A 17,142-nucleotide genomic window follows, 5' to 3' on the forward strand; every position below is an offset into this window, starting at 1 on the left:
TAATTGTGTCTTCTGACTGACTATGAAAAATAAACCTCGCTGATTGGGGCTCATGAGCTATTGTTTTGAATGGATCATGGATTTAGTTTGGGAAGGTACCTTGAGGTCATCTCATTTTTCTTATGAGAAATTAAAATAAAAAAAGGTTAAGTGATTCACCCAAGTACAGAATTACTAATTATCTGAGGTAAGACTTGAATCCAGGTCTTCATAATTTCAAGTTCAGAGCTTTATCTACTATATCTTTCTGTCTCTTGGATATGGACCCATAGAGTTCCTTGAGCCTGGGGTGGCTTGTCCAAGGTAGCCCCCTGTTTCAATTTGGGGATGCCCCAGGTGTTTGATAGTCTTTCTGCACAATCCTCAGGAGGTTTGGGAAGGAGTGGGTTCCCTCTCCCTGGAGGCTTCAAGCAAAGGGAATGACCACTCAACCTGGATACTCGTTCAGGTTTAGCCTGGTCTAGAGCTCTCTGAGGTCCCTACCTCCTCTAAAATCTTGGGCTCCCGATCCAGGCTGGGCATCAGAGTTAGAAGTGACCCCTAAAAAGGACTCCAGGATGAGGAGCAGAGCCTACCACCAGTGGTGACTGGGAGGAGAGTGGATGCCATGGAGGAGGTGGGAACCCGTGTGGGGTGGGGGTCGGGTTCTAGAAGCCCCTTGTATGAAGTCACAGAAATCTGGTTCATGCTATCCATGGGCCGCCTGCTTCTTCAACTCCTTGTGGCTCTAAGTTTAGGGTTTGGCTGGGTGCCGAGCACTTCTGCCTGCCTGCAGTGTGAGGTTGCTTTTCGCCAGGCCCTGGCCAAGGCCCGAGTGCATCTCCTGGCCCACAACTTCCACATTGAGCGACTGCGGGCCCGAGCTCAGGCCCTGATGCTGGGCATGGAAGGAGAATTCTTTGCCAACTATGCCAGCCAAGCTTATATGGGGAGAGTGGGTATGGGGGAGAAAGAGAGGGGCATAGCTTCCTATGGGAGGCCAGACCTCAGGGGGCAAGGGCTGCCCACTTTCACCTGGTGACCATCCCCCCCTCTTGCCCTTAGGACTCGGGCAGCTCTCTCCTGTGGTGGCTCTAGCCCAAAAGAAGATCCAGGAAATCCAGGAGACATACCTAATGGGTGAGACCCCATCTGATGGGAGGAATGGCCTATATGGGCCCTGAAAGACTTTGGGGTAGGAAACTGGACCCCAGAACTGCTCTGTTCCTTTCCTCATCATGGGCCTCCTCTCTCTCTGATAAAGGAGGACCAATTCTGACCACACCTCCTCAAGCCAGTTATTTATCCTCTGATCTTCTGAGAGGTGGGAAGGATGATGGGGAAGGTCTGGAGCAAGTTTCCCCCCAAATCTTGCCTTATAGATGGACCACTGTTGGACAGTCTGGTGAAAATCCGGGGGGAACTGATGAAGTCGTTGAAGAGAATTCTTAAAGAACACCAACAGAAAGGTCCCATGTTTGTTCCCCCTTCTTCCCCCAACCAGCTAGCTGCCTCCCCTTAGCACCCCCCACCTCCTCCCTTCATCTTCCACTCCCCCACCCCAACTAAAAACTATGGAGTTAATGAAATGGCAAAGGACATCTCCAGTCCTCATTAAGAATCCCTTTGGGAACCCTCCCCCATTGGCATCCATCCCTTGTGTCTCCTTCCAGGCAGCCTAGGGCACTGAGGCCCAGCTTTCCTGGTCAGTGGCCTTGAACTGCTCTGGGGGAAATCTTCCTTTGGGCCTGCTGGTCACCTCAAGGACCAGCTAGGATAGATTCCTGGAGACACTTTTCTGCTTCTCCTGGAGTTTCTCTCCAGGCTAAGCATTTCCTCCAGCCCACCACCCTACCCTGGAGGTGCTTGTCACCTAGCACTGCCCCTCCAGCTCTCCTCCCAATCCTGTTGTCATCCTCCTCACCTCTAAGAGTGACTTATTCTCTTTTTTCTTATAGCTTGTGACCCCAATGTTTGCCGTGAGTCCTTCCCCTGACTTGTCTTATTTTTGTGTCCAGTCCATCTGCTGTTTCCTTTCCCTGTCCTGCAAGGTCTCCCAATTTCATCCCCAGCCCCAGTTACCCTGAGTTTCCCACCCTCTCCATCCTCCAATCTACCCTTCATTCTCCAATACTGAGACAAAAGTGGAGCAGGGAAGGTGAGTCCAAGGGGGCAGTGGGGTGTGTCAGCTTCCTACTCTGTCCTAGTGTGGTTCTCTTCTCTTTCTGGGATGCCCTTGACGCATCCCCCACCTTTGCTGCCTCCCCTTTTCCTTTCTTCCCTTCTCTTCCATCTCCCTGAATCATTCTCTGCACAAATATCTGTTCATCCCTCTGTCCCTTTCCTTAATTCTTCCTCTATTAAATTATGTCTACCCTACTCATTCTCTCCTAGTCACACCCTTTTTGTCTCCCCCCTCCTGTGTCTCACACTCCATGACTTCTCCATTCATTCTCTGTCTCCTCCAACTGACACCCAGCTGGGTCAGTCTCTACCTTCACTGTTGTTACAATCCCTGGGATCTGTCTGCCTCCCCTCAGTGTTACCCATACCTGTCTTCCTCATTCCTTTCTCTTCTATTTTTTTCCTGCCTCTTCCTAAGGAAAGGGAGGCTTATGACTTAGCACAACCCCCCCCAATCTCCAATCCAATTCATGTACTTGTCATAGCATCACCCCCCAGATGGCATAGCCTTCTTCAAGAAAGAAGGACAAACAACAATCATCATCGTTATTTCCCCTTTATCTTCAATTTCCTGTGTCTCCCTTTTCCTCTTCCTTTCTCTCCCCCCCCCCATCTCTCCCTCTTTCTCTTTCTCCACCTCCTCCTTTCTCTTTGGTGTTTTGTTCCACCCTATCTTCTCTCTTTTCCTTTGATCATCCTCTTCCTGCCATTTTTTTTATGTTGACCTATATGTCTTCTGTGTGTCTCCAGCTCTTCCTCCTCACTCTCTAGAACCTTCTTCTCTAGGTCCTATTTTGCCCTTTTTTGAATCCCTATCCCTTTAAATTTCTCTCAACCTCCTCCACTCTTACCTCTATCTTTCTCTCTCCTTTCAGTTTCCCTTTCTCTTTAGCACAATTTCCCATCCATCTGCTCTTGCTGGCTTTCTTCAGTTTGGCCTCCCTTCTATCAAACTTTGTCTAGCTGTCCCAATGTCCCCTCTAGCCCTCCTCTTCTTTCCTGTCTCTGCCTCTGTCAATCTATGTTCCTTTTCATCTCTAGATCATCTGGGCTCCCAGGTCCTTAACTGCCTTCAATGTAAACATGTTTATGAAAGATGTCTGAATCCATCAAAATGCTTTGGTGAGGAGGAGGTCCCCTAGAGTATAAGGGACCCCTGGATCTGGGGGGGGGGGTGGGATTGATGAATAAGAAGTAAATCCAATGGTGGGGGGGGCAGAGAGACCCAAATATAGAAATGTGGACAGAAAAGATGTCTGCAGAGACCATAAGACAGTAATGGTACACCATGAGACCCAGAGAGGCAGGGATGCAAACAGGATGCACATGGATGGCCATCTTCCCACCGCCTCTTCTGACACTACCTCCCTTTTTGGCATTCTTCCATGGCCAGCGGACCGCCAGCCTCGTCTTGCCCTTCAATATGAATTCCAGGGAATCCCAGTGAGAGATCGAATCAGGAAAGCCAGAATCATGGTGGTGGGTCTGGCAATCATCACTTTCACGGTCCTCGCAGTCTCGTGAGTTTTTCTACTTCCACCACAACCCTGACATTCCCCCTCCCCCCTTGTATATCATGGTCAGTCCTACCAGAAAAAAAAGAATATTCCTGTTCAGGTCTGGGTAAGTCACTTCCTGTTTCTAGGTTTTACCCACCTAGAATCATGATGGACTCCAACCTAATGATCTAGGTTTCTTCTAGCACTAACATTATATAATTCAAAGTTCTGTGCATCTCTGAGGAATGCTCTTCTATCCATTTCTCCATGTCTCTCTCCCCGTCTCTATCTTTATCTTTCCCATTTCGTCTCTTCTATAACTGCCATGTTCCCTATTCATCTCAAAAGTAAAGGGTTTGGACTTGATGACCTGGGTTCTTTTCCAATTTGTTTTCTATGATTCTAAACTGTTGCATGATCTGGACTCAGTCTCTTTCCCTCTTTGGACTTCTGTTTCCTCAACAAAGCAGTTGGATTAGATTACCTTTTAGGTGGAACAGCTGGGTGATACAGAGGAGAGAGGGCTCTGAAGTCGGGAAAACATGAGTTCAAATCCATCCTCAGATACTTATTGTCTGTATGACCATGTGTGACTTCGCCCTGTTTAACTCAGTTTCCTCACATGTAAAATGAACTGGAGAAGGAAATGACAGGCCACTTCAATATCTCTGCCAAGAAAAACCCCAAATGGGGTCACAGAGAGTCAGACACAACCCAATCGACAGAACATCTCTAAGGAGCCCCTTGAAAGCATTATCTGCCTCCTCATGTATTTTTCTAGACCACTGTGTCATGAACTTTTATCATCATCAGTTCCTCCCTAGCCTCATGTTTGTCTGTGTTGTCCTACTAGCAGAATATAATTGCCTTGAAGGTAGGAATTCTCCTTTTTTGTCTTTGTACCCCTAACACTTAACAATAGTCTTCTAAGGCCTTATCCCATGTTCTAAGGTTTCTCCCATCCCAGAATTGATCTTCTGGATTCTAAGGTCTTGCTCAGCTCTTAGGACATTCCAGGTCCTAAGATTCCCCCAACCCTAGAACTGATGTTTTAGGTTCTAAGGACCCTTTCAATCTTGACCTTTCATGTTCAAAGTTCCAACCTAGCACTGACAAGTCTCCATGATGAGGTTCCTCCCCCTTTGACATTCTATGTCAAAACCTTCCATGTGATAATGCACTTACTCAGAGACTTGTAAAATCTATTCAAAAGGCCTTTCAACTGAAAAAAGATGAAGAAAGAAGAAAATTGCCTTTGTGTATAGCCACCAGACAACAGTAGCTACAACGCAGGAAAGAAGAGTGGTAGAGACATGGAAATTCATAGGAGGAAAAACCCAAGAAAGGAGCCATAAGTCCAAACCATGACCTGTGATGTCTAAATATAAATGCTCAAAGTATAAGCAGGGAACCAGGTAAACTTTGATGTTAGGAGGCCAATCTGATCTCCTGGGAGGTCTGACATGGTGAGATGAGGCCTGAGACAGGTGTATGGGCATCAGGATAGGTAAAAAGGGGGAAAGGGTCTCTCAGAAGTATATGTGAGGATATCCAGGAACCACAGTGGAGGGTTGAGAGTGATAAAGACCATGAACAAAGGCAGAAACAAAAATGATACTGTCACTGTGCATACTATGGATCACCTAGGAAGGACAATACATGGAAGAGCTTCTTAAAAGGATTCCAAGTCTATTGCCAAGTGGGACAACAGAGCAGCTAGAAAATTGCCAAAGCTCCCTTTTGTTTGAAGCAGAGAGCCTCCAGTTTCTTGTCTTGCCTTGATCATAATTTGGTCTTCCAAAAGGTGGCAAGGAAGGGAAATTCCCCATCTGATTCTTAGCCACAATACAAACTAATAACAATATGATGCAATTATGCGAAAGGATGAGGAGCAGCAAAAAGGATCAGAAGCCTTCCTCAAGAGTTGATGAACCTAGGAGGCAGCAACAGGAATTGTCCGGATCACAGGCCACTTTGATTCAGAGACTCTTCACCATGGTGGCTCTTGATTCCAGCCACTCCTTGAACTTGCTTGTTTGTTATAACAAAAACAATAGCTGACATTTCTTCAGCGGTTATCCCGGTTCTCTAGGGACCCTTTGGCTTTATGTCTCATTTAATTCTCTTGTACGAAATTATATATCCGTCACTCTGCTAATGGTCCAACAAGGGAGTCTAATTAGAGTTCATTATCTGAATTGCCTACCAGACAACGGTCTCCTTTGAGGCGCCAGCACAGGGCTTAATTGATTTTCTGATCTATATGTCTAGGATCTTCCCTTTCCTAAAAGGCTGCAGTATCCTCACTGGCCACTAGGTCTCAGTTTTCAAAGCCTAGTCTGTTCCTCTAGTGCCAAACAGGCTTGGGAGCAACCCCACCAAAGTGACTTTGGTTAAATGCTCCCATGTTGACCAGGTCCCAGTTGAATCTAAGGGGTAGAATGAAATATTAAATTATTATTAAAATTTGATTCAATTTTAAGAATTAAAATATCCACTATGAAAATTAAAAATCTGCTATCTCTACCTACCCTACCCTGTCATGGATTCCACAGCCCATTTATCAGTGCATTAACAGACAGTGGGAAATAATCACATGGGTTCTTATCCACAGAATAAGGTGACAAGGAAACAATATCCCATGCTCCCCTATGGAGACATTTAACCCCAGCCCTCTTATTTTTTCCTGAGATTGTCAAAGGTAGAAGGGAGGATGCATCCTCCATCCCAGACTCATGAACCAAAAAGAGAAGTCATGGAAAGCAGTGGGGACCTTGACTCCCTGCCTTAGAATCAAGGATTAAAAGGGAAAAGCAGCTTCCCTCAATTCACTGGCCCGATGGGATCTGTAAGGTTCTGGGAGGTGCTGCTGATCTGGCTTTGGCCAATTCTTTTCTTTCCTAGAAGTCTGAATGGTCAAGGGCAAGGAAGACTGGAAATGAAAAGGGGGAGTCGAAGCATACAGATCATTTACCCTAATCTGATTTGATTCCTAGAAGGGAGAATATTGATCATCCATTTGTGCTTGAACATCAGAAATTGTATTTCCAATCTCTTTGTGATAACCTCTTTGGGCTACAGTGAAAATGAAGCACTGGCAGGCAAGGCACTGGCACAGATGCCCCTCACGGCTTCATAATACATTTTACATGAAGTTTCTTTTGACCCTCACAATAACCCTTTGAGGAAGGTCCCCATAATTCAAATAGGGAAACTAGGGCTTTGAAAAATGAAGTGATTTGCTCATGGTCACACCACCAGCAGTATTGGAAGTGGGATTCAGATCCCAGTCTTCCTGACTCCAAGGCCAAAATTCTATTAGGCCACACTGCCTTTACTGTTGGATCGCTGAGGTGGAAATAGCAGGAACCTTGGCAAGAAGTGACCATTCCATTCTAGTACTGTGTTATGGAGGACAATCAGGCATCTGAAGGAAATCCTCGATCTTGGGAGAGCAGACTTCCCAAGGCTCAGAGAATAGACAGGCAGGATCCTCTGGCCTAAGATTCTAAAGGGGCCATCTGTCCAAAGGGAATGGGAAATTCTCAAGAATGAAATCTTGAAGACTCAAAGAGAAACTTTTTTCAATGGGGAAGAAAAGGAGGGGTGCCCTTAGCACAGTATCTGATCCACAGTAGGTGCTTAATAAATGTGTGTTGCTTGACTGATTGTTTGGTCTAAAGATGCCAATGTAGAGAGACAAGGAACTTAATTGATTTTCATAGTTTCAAAAAAGTATAAAAGATGGGGGAAAAGAAAACCCTAGATGAAGTCACAAAGAGGTGAATATGACTGCATAATGACTGAGCAGCAACAAGGCATAAACTCTGAAATTCCTTTTCCCCCTCTCTACCTTGTAACTTCTCACCCTGTTCATACTCCCTAAACTTCCAGTTTTCCCACATCCCTCTCCAACATTGATCATTTCCTTTCTTGTCATTTTAGCTAATCTGATGGGGGTGAGGTAGTACCTCACAGTTCTTTTAATTTGCATTTTTCTAATCAATAATGATTGGAGTATTTTTTATATGACTATGGTTTTCATTTCTTCATCTGAAAACTGCCTATTCATATTCTTTGACCATTGGAGAATGACTTGTATTCTTATAAATTTGACTCAGCTCTCTATTTTAGAAATGAGTCCTTTATTAGAAGCATTAGCTAGGAAAATTATTTTCCATCTTTGTGCATTCCTTCTAATCTTGGCAAAGAAACGATTTACCATTAGAGCAAGATATTAAGATCAATAACAAGATTAAGATCAAGACTGATCATGTCTGTGTGGAGCTGAGGTGGGTGGAGGACTAAATCACAGGAATTGAATCATTACAAGAGGTTGAGGTGTTCGAGGGAATAGGAGTGTGGCATCCCCTCCTCTGAGAGCAGGAGTTGGGCTGGGGAGAGACCATGAGCCAGGAGCTGATTTCATCGAGGAAGGATGGAGAATGATCTCCCTACCAAAGAAACACAGGGCATATAAAAGCAGTTTAAATAGTGATGGCTTTGCCTGCTGTTCCAAAGAATGGGGTGAAATGTGAGCTCTTCCTAAGTGACAGTTCCTAGCATCTCATGCTGAGTGAATTCCAGCCTCAGCGCCCACATATAATCAGCTCATTCTGCTTGGGCAGCTTGAGCTCATGTGACAAATAGTTTTTGAAGGCCTTCTGGAATTCCTGTTCCACCAGAATGCCGCTGTTGTCATTCACTCCCTTTGACGGTCTTGTGTCTCATCTTGCCTTGGTGTGAAACAGGAGGAACAACCAGTTATGCAGTGGTGGGATCCCTCTCTGATGTGCTCACACCTGGTGACTCCCCAGCCAGCATCAGTTTTCCTTTAACTACAAGTCTTGGTTCCCCTCTCTTCTGATTAATAATTTAGATGGAGAAGGACTAGACTTTTGATTTCAGTGACATAGTGAATTTTCTGGATGAGGAGACTCCCTCTTGCCACATTACTTACCATTTTGAGTCTGACAGAGGTGTCTAGAGGAATAAGTGGGTCCATGAATTGCAAGGACCACACAGTTAGCATGGCTTGAAGGTGCCTCTAAGGCTAGTGCCATTCTTCCTCCTCACTTAATTTGGTGAAGTTAAAACAATTCACAAATGCATACATACATTACGTCCATAATAACTATCATCTCAGAGCCAGCTGATCTCTGATACAGACTGCCTTCTTAAAGAGACCCTGGTCCCCTGTCCAGTTACCACATTGTATTTTATGGGGTGGCACTGTGAATAGAGTACTGACCTTAGAATCAGGAGGACTGGAGTTTGAATCCAGCCTCAGATACTTGCCACTTGCTAGCTGTGAGACCTTGGGCAAGTCACTTGACCCTGCCTGCCTCACATCCAGGACCACCTCCAGTTGACCTGACTCCTATCTGGCCACTGGACCCAGATGACTGGAGGAGGAAGTGGGACTGGAGACTTAGCACAGTCCCCCCCAAATCCAATTCCTGTGATGGTGTCACCTCCTTGATCATGGTCTTCTTCGAGAACAAAGGACAAACATTATTTTACGGGAAGGAGAAAACATATTAACTTCTCAAAGTATTAGTACTATCCTGTGGGGAATAATAATGATAATTAGCATAGTCTAGTGCTCCAAGATTGGCAAAGAACTTTCCAAATATCATCCCAGGGAAGTGTGGACAATTATCTCATAGCAGAAATGGAGGCAGGGAGAGGTCAAAGAACTTTCCCAGCGTCATAAAGGAAGTAGGAGGTGACTGAGGCTGGATCTGAACTTGTCTGCTAAACTTGGGATCCCATCCTTTGGAGTAATGAGGCTTGTCCTGAACTCTTATGAGCCCCTAATCATGGGCAGCTAGGTGGTGTAGTGGATAAAGCACTGGCCCTGAAGTCATGAGTACCTGGGTTCAAATCCGGTCTCAGACACTTAATAATTATTACCTAGCTGTGTGGCCTTGGGCAAGCCACTTAACCCCGTTTGCCTTGCAAAAACCCTAAAGAAATTAAAAATTAAAAAAATTAAAAAGAGCCCCTAATCACAGCAATAAATGCAAAGAGGAAAAATTGCAGAGGCAGTCAGGTTTGATGTCAAGAAAGACATTCTGGATAACTGGAGGAATAGGACCATGGAAAGGGCCGCTCCAGGAGGTCATCCCTCCCATAACTGGGATCTTCAAACAGAAGCCAGATGAAGAGAATTTTCCTTCAGACATAGGTTGGACCTGGAGATTTCTTCCACCATTGAGATTTTGTGATTCCTTTTGAGTCCTGTTGTCACATCCTTTCCAAATGCCTTCTATACCAGAACTGACCAGGATGAAAATCTTGGGGTATTCTGCAACTCTAGCCTGACCCGGTATCCAGATGAATCAGAGAGATGTCCTTCTAGACTTGAGTTGGGAGAGGAAAGGCATGGGTCTTTCTCTCTTTGGGAGCCTCCTTATCACCATTTGTCTCTGACTTCAATTCCCTTTCTGTCCCTGAGCCTCCCCTCTGGGTCTCTCCTTTATCAGACTCAGTTTGTTGGACTCAGCTTGGTTTCCTCTCCCCTAGCTCTCTCTGACTCTTGGTATCTCTTGTGGCCCTTGTTTATCTCTTCCTCTCCTCTTATTCCCCTCTCTCTCCTGCATTTGTGTCTATGCATCTCTTGCCATCTCTGGCTCTGGTTGTCACACCTCTCCCTCCCTCAACTTGGCTTTGGATTCCAACTTCCTTATGGTCAGACAAGAAGGCTCTGAGCCCTCACTCCTGCTCTGAATCTCTAAAAAATCAAAGAACTTTTTACTTAATGAGGTGACAGATAATCCCTGGTTGAGAAATCGGGAACAATTTGCTTACAACAGTCAATACATCTAGTATCTGAGCACAACCCTCATCACTTTCTCCTCAAGCTTCCTCCTACTGAGAAGGGAGCCTAACCCCTCTCCAATCCTGAAGTCAAGCCTGGCAGATTCCTATGGCCACATCTCAAAAGCACCTCTGGTGGAGAAGAGAGGCTAGGAAGGGCAATGGCTCGCTTCTTGGGGCAGCAAGTCACACTGAGTTCAGGTGGTCATGGTGTGCCCTGGCTGCTTCTGGCTATGGTTTGGATCCGTCCCATGGTGACTTTATTGGGAAGGTGGATCTGGATTTAGCGGGCTGTTACAGGCAAACACCTCTATGACTCTCAATTATTGGGGGGGAGGGGACCTAGAGCAGTCGTTTCTTCCTCTGCTCTTCACTCTCTATTGCTTGCTCTGTTCTGTTGTCTTGTATTCTCTGCCCTCATTTGGGGTCAGTTATATGCTGGCAAATATTTAACAACCAGCTCTCCAAAACCTGTACCCATGAGACATTCTTACATTTCTTCTGCATTATCAATGGTTTCTCCATCACTTCAGCTTAGACTAGTCAACAAATCAAGCCTTGATCTGTTGTTGCTGTTGTTCAATCTCCATCTGGGATGTTCTTGGAAAAAATACTGGAGTGGTTTGCCATTTCCTTCTCCAGATCATCTTACAATTGAAGAAATTGAGGCAAAAGGGGTTGGTGACTTGCCTAGGGTCACACAGCTAGGGAATGTCTGAAGTCAGATTTGAACTCCGGAAGATCAGATACCAGGGCTGCACTCTACGCACTATGGCACCATCTAGTGGCGCTTGCCCATTACTAAGGTGTATTGGCTTGCAATTGTTTACAAAGTGTATCACTGAGCTAGCTTCTTCCTCCGAAGGAGAGAATCTGGTCCCCAAGCACCATGGCCAGGGAGTTCAAGCCATTCTCCAGGGGAGGATATTTTCTTACCCATAAAGAGGTATGGGAATACAACAATTCTCCAAGGAGGTTCTTTGCTCTCTTCATTGCCAGAAAAAGCAAGGTGCACTCTTGCAAAATTACTTGGTAATATCTGCAACCATTTTAATTATTCATAAGTCCAGAAATAGGCTCTGGGAGTCACTATTCAAATGAGAATTTCAGGCAGCAGGGTGAATGAGCACCCATTGAATTGGAAAATAGAATCTCTAAAGTAAGGAGTAATTGCATGGTGCAGACCAGAGAGGTCGGTTCTGGGTAATATGGGGCATTACCTAACAGGTGAATAGGGAACAGACACCCTGGGTGCATGCATCCGGGTGGCAACAGGACAGGTAGCCAACATGTGTCGTTCTGGGAATCAAACTCAAATGGGAATGAACCCCCGAGAGTCACTAGCCAGCTACAAATTATCTGGGTTGGTTAAACATTTTTACTTTTACATTTTAATCCAGCACATGGGCCCCGAGTTTGCCACCTTTGCAGCATGTCTCCAGGGGGCATCAATGACACTGGGCAGTAACTGCTTCCACCATTACTTGGAAAGTTCACAGGTCAATTTGGTCACTTCTGAAAGTTATTAGCTCCACACTTCTGAGATCCTCAGCCTTCCTGGCCAGCAGTCCTAATCCTAAATTTATCAATGGCCTAGGCTTAGTTAACCTTTATGGATATCCTCCACTGCCTGCTGTTTCTGGGATTGGACAGGAGAGAGGCAACATCTATAGTCAGTCCTCCCTCCTCTTCCTATCTTGACATAGACATCATTTAGGCAAGGATAGACTGTTGAATTCACAATCAGTGTCATCATCATCCAAAACATCTCCTCCTGAGAAATTGGAACCCCCAAAGTCGATCTGCAGCTTTAGTCTTAAATCTACTCTCCTCCCCTCTTCCTCATCTTCCATCACTCAAGTATCTTCTGCCCTTTTTTCCTCTTTCACTCCTGCCTTCCATGATCAAGGCTTTTCTTGCTCAGGTGATTCCCTTCCATTCCACCTCTTCCAGATAGCCCCCTTTTCTGTCATCCCAACTCTTATTTTTTAATCTCTCCCTACTAGTTTCTTCCTTCCTGTCTTCAAACTCGCCCATGACTTCCCCAACATGGAAAAAACTCACTTAGTCCTCCTGTCCCTGCTAAGTAGGGTCCTCCTCTTCTTCTGCCCTTTGGAGCAAAAATGCTGAAAACAACTGCCTACAATAGATGCCTCTACATTTTCTCCTCTCACTTTGTTCCTACCTCCTTAGTAGTACAACTTGGTGCTTATTCCACTAAAATTGCCTTCTCCAAGATGACCAGTGATCCCTTGGTTGCCAAATTCAATGGTCTTTTCTGTTTTCCTTCACTGTGACCTCTGTAGCTTTGAACCCTGTTGATCCCCTTTTTCTTGATCCTCCCTTTTCTCTGGGTTGTTGAGGATACTTCCTTTCCTTGTTCTCCTCTCTCCCTGATTGTTCCTCCTCTCCTTTGCTGGATTCTCTTCTAGACTCTGTCCTGGGCCCTCTTCTCCTTTATATGACTTTACTTGGTGATCTTATTAGTTCCCATGAATTTAATGATCATCTCTATGCTGATGATTCTCAAGGCTACTTATTCTGTCCCAAACTCTCTGCTGATCTACAACCTCCCATTTCCTATTGCCTTTCGGTCATCTTGAACTGGACATCCAGTGGACATCTTAAACTCAGTACATCCAAAACCAAATTCATCTTTACCCCTAAGCCTTCCCTTCTCCTACCTTCCCAATTACTGCAGAGGGCAACATCATCCTCTCAGTCCCCCAGCCGTCCTTTATTCCTCACTATCTCTCACCTCCCATATTCAATATGGTGCCAAAGCCTCTGGATTTTCCCTTAGCAACATCTCTCAAATATGTCCCCTCCTCTCCTCTTTCACTGACACCAGCCTGAGGCAAGTTGTCATCACCTTACCCCTGAATTATTTCAAGAGCCTGAGCATAGGTTTGTTGCTTCAAGTCTCTCCACATTCCAATCCATCCTCCAGTCATTAAAGTTATTTTCCTAAAGTGAAGGTGCAATTATATCAACCTGTTCAATAAACTTCAATGACTTCTTATTGCTTTTAGGCTTGAATATAAAATGTTCTTTCTGACCTTCAAAACCCTCATAGCCTCACCCCCACCCCCTTTCCAGTCTTCTTATATCTATCTCCAACATGTTCTCTTTGATCTGGTAACACTGACCTCCTGGCTGCTCCATGAGGAAGACCCTCCATCTCTTGCTCCCCTTACACCCCCATGCCTGAATGCTCTCCCCTTCTCATCTCTGCCTCCTGGCTTCCTTAGATGATTTTCTCCTTCATTCTCCAAGAAGACCATGGCATCAGGGAGGTGATGCCATAAAAAGCACGAGAGTTGGATTCGAGTGAGGGGGGCTGTGCTAAGTTCCCCAGACTCTCTTTTATGTAGTCATTTGGGTCCAGGGGTCAGATAGGAATCAGGACAACTGGAGATGGCCCTGAATGTGAGGCAAATCAGAGTTAAGTGACTTATCCAGCGTCAAACAGCTAGTGTCCAGTGTCTGAGGCTAGATTCGAACTCTTTTCTTCCAAAGCCAGTTCTCTATCCACTGTGCCATCTAGCTGTCCCTTAAGTCCCATCAAAAATCTCACCTCCTACAGGAAGCTCCACTAAACCTTTTTTTATTGATATTTTATTTTTCCAATTACATAATATGAAAGATTTTTTAGCATTCATCCACTTACATATTTTAAAAGGTACACATTTTTTTCTACCACCCTCCCTTCCCACTGCCTCCCCTCAGCAACAAACAGTCTGGTAACAGTTCTACATATACGGTTTATTTAATATATTTACATATTAGTCATTTTGTGTATTTGGAATTAGGTCTAAGGGAAAAGAAAGCAAACCATGGGATAGGGAGGGAAAACATAAGAGAAGCTTTAAAAAAGTGAACAGTGTCCAATCAGATTTGGTGGTTTTTGTTTTGTTTTGTCTCTGGATGTGGATGGTGTTGTCCATAACAGATCTTCCAGGGTTGTCTTAGATTTCTGAACAGCTGGGAGGAGATGCATCTACCATATCAACCCTTCTTAATTACAGAGCCCTCCCTGTTAATAGTTTGTAATAGTTTGCTATTGATCCAGTGAATAATTTGTTTATATTCATTTATGAATTCCTTGAGGGCAGGAAGTGTTTTTTGCTTCTCTTTGTATTTCCGCACTCAGTAGGTGCTTAATAAGTTTATTGATAGACCTAAGCTCTCTGCCCACCCCTAGTCTACCATGTCAAATTGTCTATTGGACTTGTGAAACTCAACAAGTCCAACACACCTAAAGTGGAATTCCCTCTTCTCTTTCCAGCATCTTCCCTAATCCCCCAGGCTGGCAACCTAGTCATAATTCTTGATTCCTCACTCTCTCTAATACCTCTCCAATATTCTCCCCTCTGATTCTGCCCCAACCCTGGTACAGAGCCTCATCATCTTGCACCTGGACTATGACCGTCGAGCAGTGTGTCTGCCTTGAGTCTCTCCCCACACAGGTCCCTCCTCCAGCTGTCAGTGGCAGTCTTTGAGGGCAGGGCTAACCACATCCCTCTCCTCACGTCTCCAGTCTTTGGGTGCCTCACTCCACCTTCTTGTATCCCGTGATTCAGTGACACTGTCCTTGCTGCTCCTGAAACAAGATCCTCCAGGTGTTTTCACCGATTGTTCGTCATGCTGTAACATTCAGCCTTCATCTCCTTATCTCTTTCATCTCTTCCTGGCATTGTCTCCCTTGAAATATCTTCTCCAGGGGCCCTGTCCCAATGCCCCTCGATCTTCCCTCTGATGCTTCTCTTGTTTATTCTAACTTGTTTTTACAGGGTTTGTGGGCTGTCTTCCCCATTAAGACTGTGAGTTCAATGAGCCTTGTGCTTAGTATTTAACACACATCTGGCATGCAGTAGGCACTTAATGTTTGAAACCCGTTCAGTAGACTTTCTTTTGTTCTTTAACTCTAACTCCTTTAGGGGTAACAAGTGGCAGAGAGCTACTCTTTTCAGGACCATGAATATCCTCTTCCAACTGCTTGGTATGTTCTTTTCTTTTCTTTTCTTTTTTTTAAGTTTTTGCAAGGCAATGGGGTTCAGTGGCTTGCCCAAGGCCACACAGCTAGGTCCTCCTGACTCCAGGGCCGGTGCTCTGTCCACTGTGCCACCTAGCTGCCCCTGCTTGGTATGTTCATTCGGCTCTGTCACTTTGGGGGGACACCAAGATTCCTTAGCAAGACTCTGCCCTCTCTGGAGGCCCTGGTACGGCACTCAGGTATTAGATTGTTGCTTGTTGTTTAGGAGTAAGCACCTCAGGTGATCACTTGGACTCTGTGCTTGACTGTGGTAGACTATTCTGCGCTGGTATTATCTGAGCAGCCAGTCAGACTCGCCGTGAACTGTCTCTCTGGTCTTTGATAAGGAAAGACAAGAGGTGAGCTGATCCTCTCAGCTCTTCTGAAATGTGGCCATCCGAAATATTCGTTATACAAACGCTCAGGACAAAGTAGGCACAAAATCGATGCTTCTTCCCGTCCTCTTCCCTCTTCTGGCCAAATGGGAGGCGTCCTTCAACCTGTCAGCCAGAGGCCTATCTGAAGTCTCCATGCAATGCTTGTTCTTCCCTCTGAAGACGCCCATGACATCCTGGAGGTGCCCCGCGACAAGCACTTGAACTGGACTTGAGGGGGGCCGTGCTGTCCGCAGCCTGGCTTTCTGGGTCCTGGCTCCAGGGGCCAGGTGTGCTCAGGACCACCGCAGATGGCCCTGGCTGGGAGGCCGCCAGGGTTGGGTGACTGGGCCGAGGTCACCTAGCTAGGGAGGCTGGCTGTGAACTTGGAGCCAGGGTCCGCTCTCCGTGGCGAGCGGGGCCGCGGCGCCCCCCACACGATCTTGGGGGGCCCCGCCCCAGACCCGCGGAGCGGCCGTGGGGTCGGGGCCGGCCTCGGCCCGGGGACAGCCGGGACACGGCCCCCCAGTTCCAGGGGGAAGGCGGCGAGTGGAGGAGGCCCCGGCGGACAGCTGCGAGCGCCCGGGACCCGAGTTCGAATCCGCGCTCAGACCCGGAGGGGAACCTGAGGCGGGAGCCTTCGCGCGGCCCCGCCCGCTCCCTCCCGGCCCCAGGCGCCCCCCAGGGGCCCCCCGAGATCCAGGCAGCCGGGCGCAGGAGGGGGACATAGGGCGGGTTTCGAACTCGGAACTTCTTCCCGGGAAGAGGGAAGGGGCGAGGGAGGGGGAGGGGCACGGTGCGCAGCTGGGCGGAGCTCCCTCCGGGTCCCGCGAGACCCTCGGCCCCGGAGCACCATGGAACTTGTAGTTCGGCTCGGCCGGTGGCCAGGAGACGCCTCCCGGAAGCCCGCCCCTTCGTCTTTCAGCGCTCCCGGATAGGCTGAGCGCGCTCGGAGGGCGGTGACGGGGGGCGAGGGGGAGGAGCCCGGAGGGCCGCGGCGGGCCGCAGCCGGCCCCGCCCCCCTGACCCGGGGCCTTCTTGTCGCCCCGGCCCAGGGCCTTCACCTACAGGAACAACCGGCTGCTGCTGCGGGGGTACAGACACCTGGACCCGGCTGCCTTCGAGTGACGTCGCCGCGGGGTGCGGAGAGACTTGGAATAAAGGCTCGGGGACATTCTCGGGGCGCCTCCTTAATGGGCCGAGGGGGGCCCCCACCCCACCCCCGCTCCGGCTGCTGAGACAGCCCCCG

The 17,142-nt window shown here is 47.1% G+C and overlaps 1 protein-coding gene across 3 annotated transcripts; it reads left to right on the forward strand.

The window, feature by feature from the left end:
* The first annotated feature begins 687 nt into the window (after window positions 1–687).
* Window positions 688–17,070, forward strand: IZUMO2 (IZUMO family member 2). Of its 3 annotated transcripts, XM_074221250.1 has the most exons (7): window positions 688–938; window positions 1,045–1,119; window positions 1,362–1,448; window positions 1,938–1,958; window positions 3,205–3,285; window positions 3,557–3,683; window positions 16,949–17,070. In XM_074221250.1, the coding sequence occupies exons 1-7, from the start codon at window positions 695–697 to the stop codon at window positions 17,019–17,021; spliced, it is 708 nt and encodes a 235-aa protein (XP_074077351.1). In that variant the 5' UTR covers window positions 688–694; the 3' UTR covers window positions 17,022–17,070. The 3 variants fall into 3 exon arrangements, with proteins under 3 accessions (XP_074077351.1, XP_074077368.1, XP_074077360.1); XM_074221267.1 differs by lacking the exon at window positions 3,205–3,285; XM_074221259.1 differs by lacking the exon at window positions 1,938–1,958.
* The last annotated feature ends 72 nt before the right edge of the window (window positions 17,071–17,142 follow it).

Source organism: Macrotis lagotis, chromosome 1 (genome assembly GCF_037893015.1).
Source record: "Macrotis lagotis isolate mMagLag1 chromosome 1, bilby.v1.9.chrom.fasta, whole genome shotgun sequence".
Lineage (NCBI taxonomy): Eukaryota > Metazoa > Chordata > Mammalia > Peramelemorphia > Peramelidae > Macrotis > Macrotis lagotis.

What these genes read in the sequence shown, in the direction of transcription:
- IZUMO2 (XM_074221250.1), top strand. Translation starts at nt 695, where the DNA reads ATGGGCCGCCTGCTTCTTCAACTCCTTGTGGCTCTAAGTTTAGGGTTT. An exon ending in TTGTGACCCCAATGTTTGCC is followed by an intron (nt 1,959 to 3,204) that starts GTGAGTCCTTCC and finishes TTTCATCTCTAG; the next exon opens with ATCATCTGGGCTCCCAGGTC. An exon ending in GAATCCATCAAAATGCTTTG is followed by an intron (nt 3,286 to 3,556) that starts GTGAGGAGGAGG and finishes TTCCATGGCCAG; the next exon opens with CGGACCGCCAGCCTCGTCTT.